The sequence below is a fragment of the Thunnus thynnus genome, chromosome 6 (genome assembly GCF_963924715.1).
Source record: "Thunnus thynnus chromosome 6, fThuThy2.1, whole genome shotgun sequence".
Taxonomy (NCBI): Eukaryota; Metazoa; Chordata; class Actinopteri; order Scombriformes; family Scombridae; genus Thunnus; species Thunnus thynnus.
Window position 1 is genome coordinate 23,437,413 of NC_089522.1, and position 18,824 is coordinate 23,456,236.

An 18,824-nucleotide genomic window follows, 5' to 3' on the forward strand; every position below is an offset into this window, starting at 1 on the left:
GTCAGTTAAAACCCTAACAAATCTAAGGGTGAAGATAATTTAGATCTTTTCTTCCTTAGCCCCAGTCCTGGTTTAATTGCAGCACTTTTAGCTCACATTTCTTACTGGCATCAGGGACAACTCCCAAAATCTGGAAATCTGCACAGGTTATCACATTACATAAAGGTGGTGATCCTAGTGATTAAATATATAATAATAGTAATAATAGTATTGATAGTAAACAGTAATGATAGTAATACATAATAATAACCGTCCGTTCTCAAAAATGTCCTGCTTAGCAAAAACCCTGGAGTCCCTAGTAAATTCTCCACTAAGGCCATTTCTAGAGTCAATTTCTCAAATAAAGACTATTTCTTGAGTAAAAAAAACATGTTACAGCCAAATCAACAGGATTTAGATCAAGTTATAGCACAACAATAGCTGTATTATGTGTACTTAGCAATATTATTGAAGCCTTGGACAATCATCAACACTGTGCTGCACTTTTCATAGACCTATCTAAAGCATTTAACTCAGTCGATCATGGTATTTTATTGGATAAACTATGCTCGATTGGAGTAGATTGAACAATCCATTAAAGAGTTTTACAACTATCCCTCAGATAGAGAGATAGGCAGTAGTTTCTAATGGTTCCAAGTCAAGTCCCCTTAACATTAGTATAGGTGCACCACAAGGGCCCATTCTTGGTCCCCTTTTATTCATCATGTAAACAATATCATCTCTGCAACCCCAAATTGTAATGTACATTTTTATGCAGATGACACTATTTTATATGCCACTGGCTCTTCTCTTAATCTGGCCATTGCAAATCTACTGCTTTTGGTATATCAGATCTCTCTCATCAAACATAAGCTTGTTTTAAATTATGACAAAACTAAATGTATGCTTTGCTCTGGGTCACCCAAGAGTATCCAGCCTACTGCCCATATCCAAACCCTTCAGGGTTCTGCAAATGAAACTGTTGAATGTTATAAATACTTGGGACTCTGGCTGGATACCAGATTCACTTTTTTAGATTCATAAGGAACACCTATCAAGCAAACTGAAGGTCAAAATTTGATTTTTGTAGAGAAACAAATCATGTTTCTCTTCTGCTAGTTGAAAGACCATTGTGCAATCTACAATTCTGTCTGCACTTGATTATGGTCATATTGTATATATGCATGCTTCTCCCTCCACCTTAAAGTGTATCACAGTGCGCTGCGCTTCATCACGGGTGATACATTTTTCACTCACCATTGCATCTTATATGAAAAGGTGGGATGGTAACTTTGCTTTCCATTTATTCTGTAAAACACTTGAAGCAAGGAACTTTTGCCCATGGCCTCAAAAGAAAACAACATTCAAGGTGTCCAATGTTTATATATATAATCTAAAAATATTTAAAATATTCAATACTCAATTGTTAATTGTTGAGGCATGATACCTTCTTCCTTTAAACATGGTAGTGACTGAAAAAACAGCCTGTGTCCACTCCATCAAAACTTGATGAAAACATAAAAACATAGACACACATCTTGTCCTGCAGCTTAGCTTGTTGAATGAGCCACCAAACAAACATTCACTTGGGAAAAGTGCACTGCTATCATCAGTTAGCTGCTAGATAGCTAATTAGCTGCTCAGCTGCAGCACATTAAACAGCATGTAAACATACTTGCAGATGTCACTTCAGACCCGTTAGATGCTGGTTTGGTCATTGCTCTTCAAAATCCCTGTTATCAACACACTGTCTGTCCATACGGATCACGGATCAACTATGTTCTGTTACACCACTATAATCTATGCATGGAAAAAAATATGTACTTGTTTCATATTTCCTTGTTTTCTGATGGTTTGTTTAGTTTTGTCTTGTTCTAAAGTTTTGTTTGTCTTGTTCGAAATGTCTGTGTCCAATGCATATGATGGAGCGTATTTATGTTGACAACCAAGGCCAGTTGTGTATGTGGTGATGACGAGTTGTGGGGTTTAGGGTAGGGGGTTTGTATGTATATTTTGTGATAAGTATTATTTTGTATTTTGTTTAAGAAATAATAAAAACAAAAAATCGAAAAAAAAACCCCAATGTAAATCAAAAACAGAAAGACACAAAAAACTTCAGATCTTGTTCATAAGTCTTTTTTAACCTCTACTTCACTCCACTGCTGTAATGAATAAGGACAGCTACGACAATGAATGGCCAGTGTTAATGTCTAAATTGTAATTTGGCTCTATATATCTGTATTGTCTCTATATTTTCCCCATATTAGATCATGTAACAAAGATAAAGGAGCTTTATAGGCTCACAAAACCATAGATAACTCCAGTGAGGTAGCTCGGCTGACACTTTTCAATTATAGATAACTAAGTTAATTGGGAGAAATAAGAATATAACAAAAATAAAGTAATGTGTAGAGCTAGCCGAGCGTGTGTGCAGTTATCCTCATTGTTTACTCTTCAAACTTACGGTCTTACAGTATTTATACTCATTGAATTCTAAGAGAAGAAAATTGCCTGTTTTATTAAATTGAGTGTCAGACTGTACTCAAAACAGATGTTGCTCCATAAAGTCATTTTAAAGTGGCCTCAAGCTATTATTACAAAAACCTGATGTAATACTTTTTCTTTCATTCTTTTTATGGTTGCTTCTTTTCAATAGCTTGTCTGCCTGGTGAGTTTAGTTAGCTGTTTGTGTGACTACACATTCATTGTTGTGCATTACAATGTAGCATGGTGCAGTGTGCTGTGAGTTTGGTTTCCTCTACCTTCTTGGGAAGGATGACTCATGCAAACGCCTGTTTCCTTTTTTGAATATGTAAATGCATGTTTGATGGCAGCCTACAGCCGACACACCCTGGATGGCTGGGTGAGTTTTAGTTTTAGACCTGCCTGGCCTATTTCTGCCCTGAGCGAGACACTTTCCCTGTGCTTTTCCTCATCTTCCTCCACCCCCTCTTATCCCTCTCTGAAGTGTGAAGTTTGAAGCAGCAGGCTGTGCACTATGATAGCAGTAATTGGTCTAAAGATGGAAAGTTCACTCTTACTTTGTCACTGAACTAAGAAGCAATTTGTTTTCAGTAAGTGTTTTTTTTAGTGAGGCTAGTTAAGAACAATATAACATCAAAGCACTATTTAACTGCAAAGAAAAGGGGTTTTGGATGATGAGGACAGTGGAGAGACTGGCACTTTTTGTCTGAGCTGAAAAGCAGCACTCTGTCTCGTACGAGTTCATTTTAGACAGAGCGGGGTAGCTGAGAATGGCTCCCCTCTTTGGTACCCCCTCGTCTGTGGAAGCGAGCTTTGGACTCTGAGTTTTTTATTAGCCTCTGTGGTCTGATTTGTTTAAGGGAAGGCAAGGTGCCAAGATGTGGCTTGGCTCCTATTTTGCTCCAGTGTGAGTGCTGGATTTGTTTGAGGGGACGGGGCGAAGCAAAAAAACTAAAGCAGAGTCACCCAGAGTACACACAGACTTACACACAATGTACTTTTATGCATTTTTCACTGTGCCGTTATGTATGCTGGCTAGCGCGCACAATTTCCCTTTTTCACAGTCATTAAAGAAGACGGACACATTGAGAGAAAAGTTCTGTCATAAAAAAGAGAGCAACAGTAAGAAGAGGGAGGTGAGGAGAGAGAAAAGAATATAGCTTGCGAGGAAACAACCAGTGGATCTGCCTGAATTTTATTTGTATCTCTCTGTTGCCTGAAGATGTTTCTTAAAGGCACAGATCCTTCTGGCTGGACATCGGTGTTTTTCTAGGTGTGTGTTCAAGACTTAAAATGACATCTACTCCTTCTCCATCATTAAAAAAATCCAGAATATATGAATATACTAGTTTATACTGTAAACATATAGCTGTTATATACAGGCAAGAGCTGAACAATATCTATATAGAGATCATATTGTTATTTACTATATGTGCACAGCAAGGCAAAGAATGCTATAATCAATACTGTATGGATAATAAGGTAGTCTATTCACAGAGGTGGGTTAATGTGCATAACCCACCTCATATAATATCATATTGATAACTGAAGCTGTATTTGGATCTAGTGGCTCCTGAAAAATGAGGTATGCACAGTGAAAAAGGCTACACCTGTTATTTCAGTGTGTCAGATCCATTTAATCGCCATTTCAACATTTCATATCTTGTGTTGCTCATCTCATTCTCAGATTATAGCTACAGGCTGTAAACATTAATTAGGCTGCCAGTAAAACCGGCACCGTTTCTGCCTTCTCAGTCAACAAAAGGTGATTACAGATCTTAAGTGAATCTTTGAGTTTTAGTTATTGAAAACTTTAGTCACTTGCAAATGTTGCAAACTGAATCTAATCGGGTTTGATAACGGATTCAAAAGGATTCGGATTTGATAAGAGGATTTGATAGCCTACTGGATGCAGATTCAATAAAATGCTGCTGAACCCCCACCCTAGGTGTGCAGGCCTAATGGCAGGTTTGCAACTGAAAAGAGGAGCTGTGTTTAGGTTTTGTTGCAGCAGTAAGTGTAAGCTGGTTAAATCTGGTACCTGCAACTGGTCAACAGCAATGTCTTGTAAAAGATTTCAGGCCATGACTAACAAACTAAAGGTCTTCACCAGTCAAGTCCGCTTGGTTCTTCTTAATGGAAACCTGACTTGAAATCTGAGTTGGGATTGGGTTTGAGGGTCAGTATGTCTAATGATGAATGGTTCCGATCAGACTCGTTATCAGCTCTGATCTGAGGCCCTTTTCAGATCTTTTTGGTTTTAAAAATTTATTTATGCCCATTGGGTTTGGGTAGGTTTTTCACAGGTCTATTTTAGACCAGATCCAAATTTTTAGACCACTGAAGACGTCTATCTAAAGCTCCTTTATCTGCAGTGGACAAATTAACAAACACATCTATAGTTATAGTGAATTTGCTGAGTTTACTGCCTCAGATCCTCTGCTTCAGAAACATCATTCACTGAGTCTAATGCAAGTCCAGATGGAAATGGACTTTGTTACCAAGAGGAAATGTAGTCTCTCTCTCTCACACACACAATAACATTCACACAGTAAAGTCCACATGTGGCTCCAACTTTTCTTCCCGGTTCAGTCAAAGGTAACAGATGAGGACATGTGAACAGTTTTACCATCTTTATCTTATCACGGCTGTTTGTTGGCTGCGTGCAGCTTTACAGTTATTACTGACACACCGGCTGAGAAAGCGCTCATTCCTTCATATTCTGTTTCTGCTCCGCATACGGCTCGGTCAAGATAAAGTGACAGAAAACACTTTACAAGACAATACGATAGCTCAAGGAAGAGGCAGTAATCCTACAGCGCTACTGTATGGATAAGTCCATGTAGATCACCATCTATGGGTGGTTGCTGGTTGAGCCCAGAGGGAAACTGGAGCACACAGGTTTGTCTTTGTTATTTTTTTCAGTTCATGGGCTCAGCTACCCAGAAATTGTAATACAATAGAAGAATCATTAGTGAGAGAGATAATAATCTGGAGATTATTTTGTAGTCTTGTTAAGCAAATATTCCCTCAAGTAACTTTCAGTCAGGGTTGAGGGTTTACTTACGGACTCTGATAATGCAGTTTTTCTTTTGTTGGGCACGTATTACCATGATTTTTGACACTTTTCCCCTGTCACAAGGCATGATTTTTCATTGCTTGAGTCTGATGCAACGACATATTAAGTTAAATACAGTTAACAGTATGTGTCTTTTGAACAGAGGTCTGATTTTAAGTGAGTTTCAAGGCAATACAAGGCGACAAAGAGTCTCAGTAAACATTGATTCATCAGACGTGAATTCTGCAATATCATGTAACATGGAAAGAGGAAGAAATCTGAAAAGTCACAACAAACTAACCGCCAAGTTAAATCAGCTTCTCTCAACAGACTTGTGTGCTTGCGAGGTTTTGAAATGCAGAATTGTCGCTGAGATATGATCTCTGCTGTTTGTATCAGCTCCTTTTCTACTGTTGATGATATACTGCTCAGTTCAAGTTCATGATGTTAATAGCTTCTGTATGAGCATCCACAGTAAACTGTGAACTCTGGCTGCATCTTTATTGCATCTTTTAAAACTGTTGCTTTTACAAGCGGAAGATACTGTTCTGTAAGATATTTATTGTGTTGTTCGACACAAGCACACAAACATTCATACAGCAAACGCTGAAGGCTTGTTTAGCTCTGTGGTGACAAGTAATTGAGTAGCATGAGGAGATAAACAGACAGGTGATGAGAAGAGGAGAGCTGACTGTAAAAAGGCCTCGGCAACCACAAGCTTAACATTTCTCCGCCGACTCAACCTCTGCATGTTTGCAGCTCATTCACACGGCTTTTATATTCAAGGCTTTATGACTGTATGAGCAGCGCCACATGCCGTTAACTACCGTTTTTATTCAGTCTGGTTTTCATGGCTGTGTCAGAGTGAGTGTAAAGAGCCTTAATGATCACACTGAAGGCTCTCTTGTCCCTGCTCGTGCATGGCGCATAGCACTTTTTCATTTTTTTTTTTGTCCAAACTTCTCCAAAAAATGGAATCGGTTACTCTTTGTCACAGCTGAGCTATAAATTCTTCCTGCTTAAGCAGTCGCTCTTTGGCTCTCTATTTTTCTCCCCTTTCAATTAATAGGAAACACATCGGTTGAAGGAGGGTCTTTGTTGGTGTGTGAGAGTCCATACATCACCTAAACTAGAGCACCCTCCTCCTCCTCCTTCCTCCTAACACACACAAACGCACTCTAACACACACACACCGACAGTCCCCATCTGCTCCCAATCATGAGTGCAGCCAGCGGTCAGTCCGCTGACGGTGAATGGCACACATACAGGCACATGCTAACACACACACGTAAACATACACAACATGGATGTGCTAGGCGTGAGGTCAGTCACACACTCACACACTCATGTGGGTATGTCCTGAACTTCTTGGTTGTAAACATGCGCCCTGACACGAGACACTCACACATCCTCTTAATAAAAACGAAAGTAAGCGTCTCTCTCTCTCTCTCTCTCTCTCTCTCTCTATCTCTCTCCCTCTCCCTAGCTCTCTCTCTCTCTCTCTCTCTCTCTCACTCACACACACACACAGACACACACACACACACACACACACACACACACACACACACACATTGAGGCACAGTGACAGATGAACATGAGACATCCTGGTGGCGTGCTTCACTGATGACAGGGTGTCATGGAAACGCCCAGCATTCTCCATGGTTACGCACTCTTTACCCCCACGGGATACTCTCTTATGATTGTTCAGACAGAACACTTGAGCTACTACAACAACTCAGTGTGGCCAAAACACACACACACACACACACACACTTGCATATTGTTTCTTATCAGGATCTAAATGGACACAAATTAGCCTATTATGTGCTTTTGGGATTAGAGCAGTGATTTAGCCTAATAGTCTGTTTTTGTACTCTTGCTCCCAGTCCATAAAGCACGGGCGATATTTGCCAATAAAGGCTTGACGTTTAAATCCAATCGTATGGATCCGGAGCGCACATTAGTGGAAGGACATGGAAGCACTTTCTTTTACCTTTTATAGTTAAAGCAATTGGCTGAATTGTAGATCACATGCTGTCGTCACTTTCAGGTTTCGATCATTTGGCTTCCTGTAAAACTTGTGTCTCAACATCCCTTTTCATATCTGTGTGTGTAGGTGTGTGTTTGTGTGTGTGTGTGTGTGTGTGTGTGTGTGTGTGTGTGTGTGTTCAAGGGGTTGGTCTGGCTGTGGGAGCAGTCTGTGTGTTAATGCAAATGCACAGGAGCCACGATGTGTTTGCTCTGTACCCATAATGAAGACAAAAGCACATAGCGAGGCACAGCACAGTTCCTACTGCTCATTAAGCCGTTAATGCAGCATGTGCATGTGTCTTCAGGCCGCTGATTAATAAAGCTGCTTGTTGTTCATTAATATCATCATAATGAACATGCACTGTAGAGCAGGATTGTTAAACTTTTTTTTTTTTATGTGTGTGTTTTTTCTCCAGACTCGATTGACCAGCCCACATAGGACCAAACCCCCAGAGTGAGGGGTGGGGGGGCGATCTGATCGTCCATCATCTCGGTGCCGTCACAAGGTGGGCTAACATCCCATATGGTTGGCATGGTAACGGCCTGCTGGGTTTAGGTTGAGCGGTTTGCCAGAGACAGTTTCTTGTTGTTGCCACATTCTTGCAACATCCTCCTGACCTGAACGCAGCGAACAGTGTTTTCTGAAGCAAATGTTTTATGGAGGTGTTTTGTGTTTGAGGTTTTTGGATTTTGTCACCATTTCTAACTAGATGGCAGATGGAATAGTTTTGGAGAAAGAGTGAAGGTGGTGGCGGTAACAAGAGGGAAACAAAGAGGATGATTTTCAGGCAGATGAGAAAATGAAGAGTGGGAAGACAGCAGGGAGACAGGAGGAGAAATCAAATTATTCTTTGTGCTCTACCTGCCACAGAGGCTGAAAGAGAGCATTAATCTTTTACCCCTGTCTGCAGGTGACAACACCACACACAAAAACACACAAATGTAACCAGACTTAACCAAACCACACTCTCTTTCGTTCACGTGCCCTCTTACACGCGCCACTGCGGGCGCTCTGCCGTTGCACAAATGGCAGGAATGATTGTGTGGGGAGTGAGTCTGTAAAATAGGAGAGGACGGAGAGTCCAGTTGATGGCAGCGGAGATACTGGTTATGAACAGGAAGAAAACTAGGGAGGGTGAGGATGAGGAGAGGCAGGCGGCGTCAGAGTTAAAAAGTAGAAAGTCCCGTTCACCTTCTGCATAGATAATGTTAGGTGACGGGCAGTTGGAGCACTTCTTGGATGGGCATGAAACTCTCCTGGTTGAATCATCAGTGCAAAAGTTGAGCAACTGCTTTAGAAAACATCTGGTTCTTTAATAAAAAGTCAAGGGTACAAGCCTGCTCACATGAGACATATAGAGTCTTAACATCCAGTCGTGTGCACCACTTATGGTGGGCTGAATCTGGACATCTCGCTTTGTAAAAACCTGATAATACATTCAGCAGTTTGCTTAATTTTTACTTTTGGAATTTGAGTCAGTTTTGGATGAATTCAGCAACTAGGTGCAGTGTTTTAATCCCAGTTGTAATGATAAGAGGTTTTTAATTTGCCTCGGATCTTGTTCATGCATCTGACTTGCATCCGAAGTAAAAACCATTATTATAAACCATCGTGCTCAACCAAAAGACACGAGGCAGCGGTGGTGTGTGCAACCAGTCATAGTCGAAAGCACAAAAAGGGAGTTCGCAAACCCAAATCAATTAGATATTTTCTTTTTATTTTGTTAAAATTGTCCAATACAAGCACAGGGGAGAAAGTGCAGATATTTCGTCGATGCCCTCTTCAGTGTGCAACTGACGTACCAGCCTCCTCTAAATAGCAAAGCTCATTGGTATTGTACTGTATGCAAATCATCCACTAGAGCTGAAACGATTAGTTAACGAATTGATTAGTCAATCAACAGAAAATGAATCAACAACAGTTATGACAATTGATTCATTTAAGTAATTTGTTAAGCAAAAATTGAAAAGATTTTCTAATTCCAGCTTCTAAAATATGAATATTTGCTGGTTTTCTTACTCGTCTATGATAGTAGACAGACTATCTATGCCAAACCATGCAGGGCCTTAAAAGTCAAGACTGAAATTTTAAAATCAATTTTAAAACGGACAGGCAGCCAGTGAAGAGAAGCTTAAATAGGGGTGATATGACCATGCTTTCGTGATTTGGTTTAAAGTCTGGCAGCTGTGTTTTGGACACCATGAAGCTGTGCAATCATGTTTTGGCCAAGGCATGTAAACACGGCATTACAATAATCCAGACAAGAAGTGAGAAAAGCATGAATAATGCTCTGAAGATCATTAAAAGTGATAAAAGATCTAATTCTAGAGATATTTCTCAAGTAGAAGAAACATAACTGAGCTTGCTTTTTAACATGGGACTCGAGAGTGAGGATCTGATCTAAAATAACTCCATGGTTCTTAGCAGTGGGTATAACATGCGCTGGAGTGCCAAGAACAGGCAGAACTTGACCATAAGTGTTCTCAGGGCCTATAATAAGGATTTCCGTTTTGGAGGAAATGAAGCTGAAGAAAATTTTCTGCCATCCGATCCTTAACCGCAGCTAGGCAATTATGCTGGGAAGATAACTTAACTGATTCAGATGGTTTACAGGACAAGTACATTTGAGTATCATCTGCGTATCATCTTCTGATAATGTGGCCCAAAGGGAGTAAATAAAGAAAAAATAAAACTGGCCCTAGATCGGAGCCCTGCGGCACCCCATACATAGACAATGCTCGTGAGGAGGTAAAACCAATGAATTTTCTGTTAGAAACGTATGAAGTGAACCACTGGAGGACAGTCCCAGAGATACCAACCCATGTTCTCAACCTTTCAATAATAGTGCTGTGATCCAACATGTCAAAAGTGCTGCTCTGAGCTCTGAGTAGCCAGAGTGAAGCAGCTGCAGCTCTTGCCATGTCACTCGTGTGAGTTTACATGGCCAGAATAGGTCCGTGTGCCTCTGTTTTGTCAACAGAGATTATGAAAGAGCGGCTGGCTGGCAGGCAGGCGGAAGGCAGGCGGGGGAGGCGACGGCAGGGCTATTTGCATCACCCAGCCTGAGCACACCCGCCCCGCTAACTCTGTCACCTTCCCTCTCCCCCTCCCTCCCACCCACCCTCCCTCCCTATCTTCTACTCCCTTTTGTCGCCTACAACCAGCACCCTGCCCAAACCACTCTGCCTTCATGATCTTGTCCTCCCCCAAAAAGCATGAAAACAGACGCATGTCAAACACACAGGAAATTTGATGCCAGCTCATGCCACAGTTCTGCCATCTCAGCATTTGAGAGATGGTAAATGAACATACTCGTTCAAACACACAGAAGAATGCCTCCATTTATTTTTCTTTTCATTTAATTTTGCAAGATTTTCTGTGTTAACCTGGAAGCTCTCTTGCACACACTGTAGCGGTAAGAGTTTGTATTTTACCCTTAATGAAGTTTTAAAATTGACTGAATCCACTCTGGGGAGTCCCAAGATGTTTCTGATGATTTTTCGACGGGAATCAAGTTGCCTGTGTACAGACTAACTACAACACAGATTAAAGATAGGTCTACATTGTTTTTGTTCTTGCTCATTTTTTCCTATGTCTGCCCCCAGTAACTCTTTCCGACACATTCTTGTTTGTTGCATTGTTTTTTTTTCTTTTCTCTTCTGCTGTGACTCACTCTGTCGTGGGAGGTCTGTCGTCTCTCCACTTCTGTGTTCTCTTCCCAAACTGAATTTTTGCTTTCGGTTTTCAGCTGCTGTTCATCCATTTTAATTCTGCTTCCCTAGAGTCTGTTGTTTAGCTCACCAGTGTTCTTGAAGCGCTGCTCATCTCTTTTATTGTGCACACTGAAGTGCTACAATACTACAAAACACACACACACACACACACACAGAGGGAAAAAAATTCAAGAAAATAAGCCAAGTTTGAATTGAATAGAAGAAGATATTTTAAAGGTAAACTTGAACATGGGAACAACAAATTTAGAGTTCAGATATTAGAAATCAAATGTAATCTGATTGTCAAAGATGGAATGAATAGTTAATATTAAATGTTATGTGTTAGAATCAGTATAATAAAACATTTTGTGACTATTACAACTGAAAGTCTAAAGTGCTGCTAACAACTCCTAGAGGTTACTGTATATACAATACTGTATGTACAAAAAAAACAACAAATTTCCAATTTTAGTGAGCCTAAAACATAAAATTCATCATGAAGGTTACAGAAGACAAGCTATGGGCCCATTAAAGTCACACTGGGAACATGAAATTAAAGCTAATGTGTGTGCAAAGTTGATTTTAGCAGAGAGAGAAAAACTCATTGCATGTGTAAAATGAAGATGGTTCATCCTGTGGGGATCATGTGCTGTGCTTGCAAAATTTCATGGAAATCTGCCCATTGAGCCCCTGGCAGACATGCGACTCATCAAGTAAATTTGATGGCAGTTTTACATATCAGTCTCATGTCTGAATCAGCACCTGAGTCACTTTTACATAAAAGTCACAACGTCAAACTTACTCATAGTAACATTTCCATAAAACTTCCAACAGAAGTTTGAATTGAATGCCATCAGAGTAAGAAAGAAACGGTCACTGTCATAAATGTATCACTTACTTATTATCTAATTTCATTTTCATAATCTCCTGTCATGTCTGAATGAAGCCGTAAGGAACATTTATGTAAAAGACACCTGCATCAGATAAATGATGACAGCAATGTCACATAATCCATGTCTAAAAAAGGAGCTCTAGATGTACATACTGATATTTCTTCTATCTAAGAGGAGAACTTTACTTCTGTTTGGTTTGCAGAAAGGTCAAGAGGTCAACAAGAAAGATTAAGATTCATCCTTTGTGCACCATGAACATCTACAGCACATTTCATTGAAGTCTAGCCTTTAGTTTTTGAGATATCTTATCATGTAACAAAGTGTTTAGGGAATAGTTTGACCGCTAACATTTCAGAGTCAGGTCTCTTACTAGTCAACTCTCCGTCTCCTGACTGTCCTGTAGCTTGTGAACTTTACTTGGATCGGACTGCATGTTTTCTAGCTCACGAGTTGAACTGTTTACTCTGGTTTCACCATGAAGCCATAAAATCTGTGGATCCTGGTGAGCAGTGCTCCCACTGGACTGCAGGCTCCAGGGTCACTGGCAGGCTGCTGTGCTGTAGCAGACCCCCAGGTGACGCCACAGCGGTGTTGACCCGAGTGATCCCCCCTTTCACACCCGTCTAACGACCCGGAAAATACGTGGGTCAGCTGTCAGCGTGAAGCCGGCGACCCCTTCAGATGACTCGGGTCAAGATCAGGGTTGAGCACCAGGTCAAACTTTTACCCTGCTTAGTGTGAAAGTTCAGAGCTGCTTACCTGCATGGCTGCACTCACCTGTACGTGTCAGGAGTAGAGTAGTTGGCTGGATGCTAAACTTTAAGTCCTGTTCCTGTTTGTTCCTCTGGCCAAGCCACAAGAAGCCAAGCAGCTGCTGCCTCGTAACTACTCTGATTAACTGCTTCCCACTATTGCCTCTGGCTCTGATTAATGCCTTCGAGCCATCTTCAACCAAAACGATTTAGTCTATAGACTTAAATGAACATGCAGCCGATCAGAAGCAAGTGCAGAGAACATATGGCTTGGGGAACACATTTGTTTCTGTCTAACACTTAGCTGTGGTGTCATGACTGATTCTCTAGTTTTTACATCTCAGTTGTCTTTGAGCTCTGTTAATCATGCTAGGTACACTTCATACACGCTCCCTTAAAGCTCCCTTTAAAGGTGAAATGAGGCAATAATCAATATTTTAACAATGGATCACATGACTACTTGTATGTGAAAGGGGTTGCTCATAGTGACAAACCCACAGACAATAATCACACAACTCTCAGTTCCCCTCAGCTGTAAGGAGCTTTTCAGCTTCTTTCAGCTCATTGTTTTGATTGTTTTGACAGTTCGGTTTTTCTCCAAATCTATCTGTATTACCATTTTTTTTCCATTTGATGACATTACAGTTTTATATGTATAGAGCTAAAAAATTATAACCTGCTAGTCAGTACCCAGGTGTCATTTTAAAATGAAAGAAGATATGATTTGAGAGGCATGTATGTGTTTGGGTGAATTAAATTGATGGAACAGTTGTAGTGGAAAACTGAAAACATGTAGAAGTTTATTAAAAATAAGTAAGAAAAACAAGTAATTGTTTAAAAATGTTACAAAGATAATTTACTGAACATATCTAGAGATGTATGATCAGAAATGTTGGCACTAGTATGATAGGCTGCAGGATATTGTAAATTTGAAGCTCAATGTTACCTCTTGATGTCAAATATGATTTGTATTCTAAAAACATTTGACACAATAAGTTGTAGCTTCCGCCTACACCTTACTCAGACTGCAGTTATGTGTGAGATTTGAGTAACTGCCTTTTTATTGTTCCTTTCTTTTTTTTGTCTAATTGTATCTGTTATTGAAAGCTGACCAAAATTAATTTCAAATTTCTTTTCAACATCAGTATACCATTTTTTTTTCCACCTCAGCCCAAGCTTTTATCATTTCCAGAGTTTCTATTCAACTGTTATTCATGCTCTAAATCAAAATGTGCATTACCTCAGGTGCAGTAACTTTGTACTTTTTGCTCTACCCTCACATCTCCTGTATCTCACTCTCTCTCCTCTAAATTACCATCTTCATGCCCATCTCTCCTCTCCCTCTTGCTGCCCTCCATGCTGCCATCACCCTCTCCCATTTCCCTCTTTACGCGTCTCATTCCCACTGCCCCCTGCTGCTGTATTGTACCCAACGCAGCCCCGCTGCCTCTCTGCCACCAGGCCCCACTGCCTGTGGCGTGTAATTGACTTTCTCCCTGCACTGGAAAAGCGGGCGGCCCGCGCCAGGCTGGAGGTGACCCATTTCCCTGGGGCCTCCTAATCAACCATTCTCTGGGGCCGCCTCATTCACTCCGCAATTAGAGCAACTCCCCCTTTGAGAACTCCATCAATAGGCTGTCAGGCAGGCGGGCGGGCGGGCTTGATCGGCGTAGAAGCAAAGACGGAGTTTCACTCAAACACTTTGGCTCATTGAGTTCTGAACTCTCCGACTTTGTACCTCCTCCTCTCTGCTTTTTGCCTCCTCGTCTCCCTTGTGGTAGGTTTCATCAGACAACAGCAAGCGGGGTTTTTGTCTAACGATGAGCAGCAGACAGGCACACAAGGAGGCAGACAGGAGGATAGGCGAAAAGAGATGCAGGTAGGCAAGCAGGTAGACAAAGGCAATGAGACAGAAAGACAGACAGTCAGATGGGAGGTACTCAGGGGAGAGATTAAAAGAGAAATTTGAAAGAAACTCAAAGCAGGAGGGATTGAGCAAGAGGATCGGCGTGTCTTCAGAGCATCTCTTGCTTTTAGAGGAAGATTCATGAGTATTCCCTGTTGTTGTCTTGCAAGGGAATACACTTGTGTTTCTCCTGGTCTTCAAGACGAGCATGAAAGCAGCCCTCATATTGATTCTGTCTCAAGAAGAAGATGTCTTCACTGCTCGTTTCAGCCGAATATGATCATGTTGCAAGCTAAGAGTGCACGACTAAAGATTAGAACGTTCTCTATCCAAGAACCAAAAAAAAAAAAGAGAATGCAATCAGACGTTTTGGTGGATTGCTGTGATCCCACAAGAAGGAGCCTGAGATGATGGTGCATAATGATTAAATAACAGGCATCTCTCCCCTGCCGTTGGCCTGATTTGCTATGCAGGAGAGGCAGTGCTCTGGTCAGAGGATAACCATGTAATCAATGGAATGAAAAAACTGCTCCGGCTGTGAAGGTTAAGAGGGGTACTGGAGGCTTTCAGCCCACTCTGTGTGCCGCACATGCATTCAAAACACAAACCAGACAGTCTGAATGTTACATCTCCTCCTCCTCTTCCTCTTCCCTCTCACCTGTTCCCCTTCCCTCCTGTCTTTCTTTGACATGCCGTTATCTCTCTTTCTCTTTCTGCTTGCTCCCTCCCACTGCCCCCGCCTCTTCGCTCTGATTCCCCCCCCCGCTGTATTTTTTCTTCCTCTGCATTTTCTCTGTCTCCCACTATATTTGTGCTCTCTCTCTCTCTCTCTCCCTCTCTCTCTCCCCCCTTCATTTACTTTCCTCTCCTCCCTCCCTCCCTCTATCCATCCTCCCTCCCTCCTACCTTTCCCCAGTGTCAGCCGCTGTCACTGTGGCAAAGAAAGTGACCAATCAGAGCTCACTTCACAGCACCGGCTTCTCCCTCCCGCTCTTATTTCTTCTGCTCCTTTCCTCTTTCCCTTCTCTTCCTCCTCCTCCTCGCCTCCTTTCTTCCCATCTGCCTCTCTTCCCCACAACCTTTATCAGCTCACTTCCTGGAGACGAAATGTGATGCATTATGGGAGACAGACGGCTGTCTAACGGGGTTAGTTGTGCAGCGTGGCTTATCATCAGAGACACTGCTAATCCTGTGTGTGTGTGTGTGTGTGTGTATGTGTGTGAGTGAGTGTGTATGTGTGGATGCACCATATGAGCTGATGAACTCATACATGCACAGGGCCACACACACACACACACACACACACACACACACACAAACAAACACAACCTCACATGCTTACTCTCATTTTCTCCGAGAAGGAGGAGGAGGAGGCCGACGAGACATGTTTATGTTCGTCAGTCTCTGCCAGGAGAATATGATTTGCATGATATAAGCATATTTTACCCTACTGCGTACTGTTTTGCACTGTATCCACTTTGCCTCTGTGTTTGTTATTTTTGCTGAGTTCAAAAGGACGATTCCCGTGTCTTCACAATTAACTATATAGTAAGAGCTAAAAGGCTAATGGAGACCAAATAATTAATCTCTGCTTGTGTTAAAGCCTTATTTTCACCCGTGTGTTTGTGTTTCTTCTTTTCAGGTGCTGATATGTGTACACGATGAGTGGATTGGGGGAGAACTCCATGGAGCCTCTGAGCTCAGAAAACCGAAAACGCAAACTCTCCACTTGCGACACGCCTGGTCTCGGGTGAGTGCGTGTGTGTCTGTCTGTCTGTCTGATCAGCAGAAGAGAGGGGAAATGAAGGAAAGTGGGCTACTGGGTCAGTGGTTTCTCTAGACCGGGCCATGTGGTCCCTCCATTGGTATATGCAGTTAGTTAGTTTTGGTAAAAGCCCTTTCAAGAACTTTATGATTTAAAAAACAGATGGCTTTTCTTTTCTTTCTTTCTTTTTTATTATTTTTAACCTCAAAACCTTTTTTTAAGAGAGGCCTCCCCAATAAATACAAAACACACAACGGGAAAAGGCCATATTCTACAAAATAGTACAGACAATATTTAAATTAAAGAAATAATCGGACATTTTGGGAAATAAATTTATATGGTTTCTCATTTTTGTTCGATATATATGGTGATTAGCTTAGCTTAGCATAAAGACTGGAAACAAGAGGAAACAGTTAGCCTGGCTCTGTCCGAAAGTAATGAAATCCTCGTACCAGCCCCTCCAAAGCTCACTAATTAACACATTATATCTCGTTTATTTAATTTCTACAAATACCAAAATATAAAACAGACATTGCTTTGGTGCAGTAGATGCAGGAACTTCCTGAAAGTCAATGTGTCCTGTAAAACCTCAACTTGTCACGAAGCTTGTTGTTTCCTGTGCCCAGTTTCCACTATTAGCACTGACTCTAAGGTGTCAATGTGCTTCAACCACAACAAAACCACTACCTTCTCTACTATTATTTGCTGGACAAACTCATAGAAGACATTGTGCCTAAAAAAGCAATCAGTTTCCCCGCTTTTTCAAACAAACTATATCTACCTTGCAGCCACTCATGCATTTTTTTCAAGTATATAAAGCGGAGTTAGCATTGCTGTAGCTCAACTTTAATCTCTGCACATTGCCCCCTGCAGGTGTGAGAGGAAACGGCGGGAGCAGGAGAGCAAATACATCGAGGAGCTGGCGGAACTGATCTCAGCCAACCTCAGCGACATCGACAGTTTCAATGTCAAACCAGACAAATGTGCCATCCTCAAAGAGACGGTGCGCCAGATCCGCCAGATCAAAGAGCAGGGTGAGTGGACACACTTGTCTGAGATCCTGAAGGCTACTGGAGGCTGCGGAGGAAACATTAGAAAAGGTGTTGGGGAGAGACTGTGCGGGAAGAGACAGCTGGGGGTTAGCACCATTCAGAGCCCAGCCCTCACACACACACACACCCACACACACACACACACCCGTGCCTCCTCGGAGCCCAGGTGCAAGGACGAATCAGTCATTCATCTCCCACAAATTTCACAGCCTCAACTGTTTATGTTTGGGAGGAAACATTGGCAGTGCTTTGTGAACCTGTCATTCGCGGGTGTGCATGCATGCATGCGTGTGTGTGTGTGTGTGGCATGCACAGCTGTGTGCTGGCCTCGCCAGGGGCTGTTTAATTGGACGTTTGCAGGTAATCACATGCCCATCCATTCTGCTGAACTGCCAAATTATTAGTTCTGTTACAGCTGCTGTTGTTATAGTTCTGTTCTCTCCATTATGCAGCGGTCATTTCTATAGCAAACAATTCAAAAAGCCTCAGGCTCAGACGCTCGCTTTGCAGATGCACCGTCAGTGCAGAATGGACATTTTTTTTAACTCTTAGATCCAGATCTGTGTCAGATTCAGTTTTTTCCCATTCAAGATGAATTTCTTGAGATCAGGGGGAGAGCCGGTGGGGAATTTTGCTCTTGTGTTTCTGCTCGGCTCAGTCAGTGTCTGCCACCTCGACAGGAAGGGGAAGAGGCTACAGCTGGCCCTGACTGGCTGCTGACAGGTTGCCATAGTTACAGGAAGTGAAGACAGAAATGACACAGGCGTTTAGACTCGTCTCTCGCTTTCTACCTGTTCCTCTTCTCCTGTTGTTCTTTCTGCTCATATTCATTTTGCTCTTTTTTTTTTTTTTATTTACATCAATCAGTTTTCTTTTTCATCTCAGTTGGATTTAATGTACTCTGCTTTTGCGTCTTCCTCCTCTGTCTCCCTGCTTCCCCCCACCTAATGTCTGTATTGCAGCACAATGAGTTGCAGCATCTTCAGGTTTGCTCCCAGCATCTTAAGATATTGAGTGAACTGATGGAGTGCAGCCTCTCTCACACTCTGTTTATGTCTCATTCTCTATCCCCTCCTCTCCCTCTTTCTTTCAGTCCTTCTCTGCCTAACTTCACAGTGCCTGGCTGTAGGCAGCAATGGCTTTTTTTTTTCTTTGTGTCTATCTGTGCCCCTTGGGAGCTAATCAGA

The 18,824-nt window shown here is 41.9% G+C and overlaps 1 protein-coding gene across 1 annotated transcript in view; it reads left to right on the forward strand.

Annotated features, from left to right (window-relative positions):
• LOC137184764 (nuclear receptor coactivator 3-like) overlaps positions 1–18,824 on the forward strand; it is a 67,049-nt gene that overhangs the window by 33,661 nt on the left and 14,564 nt on the right. The window contains exons 2-4 of the mRNA XM_067592743.1: positions 7,972–8,061; positions 16,463–16,570; positions 17,459–17,619. Of these exons, the coding sequence (XP_067448844.1) occupies positions 16,482–16,570; positions 17,459–17,619 (250 nt within the window). The 5' untranslated portion in view covers positions 7,972–8,061; positions 16,463–16,481. The remainder of the gene's footprint in view (positions 1–7,971; positions 8,062–16,462; positions 16,571–17,458; positions 17,620–18,824) is intronic.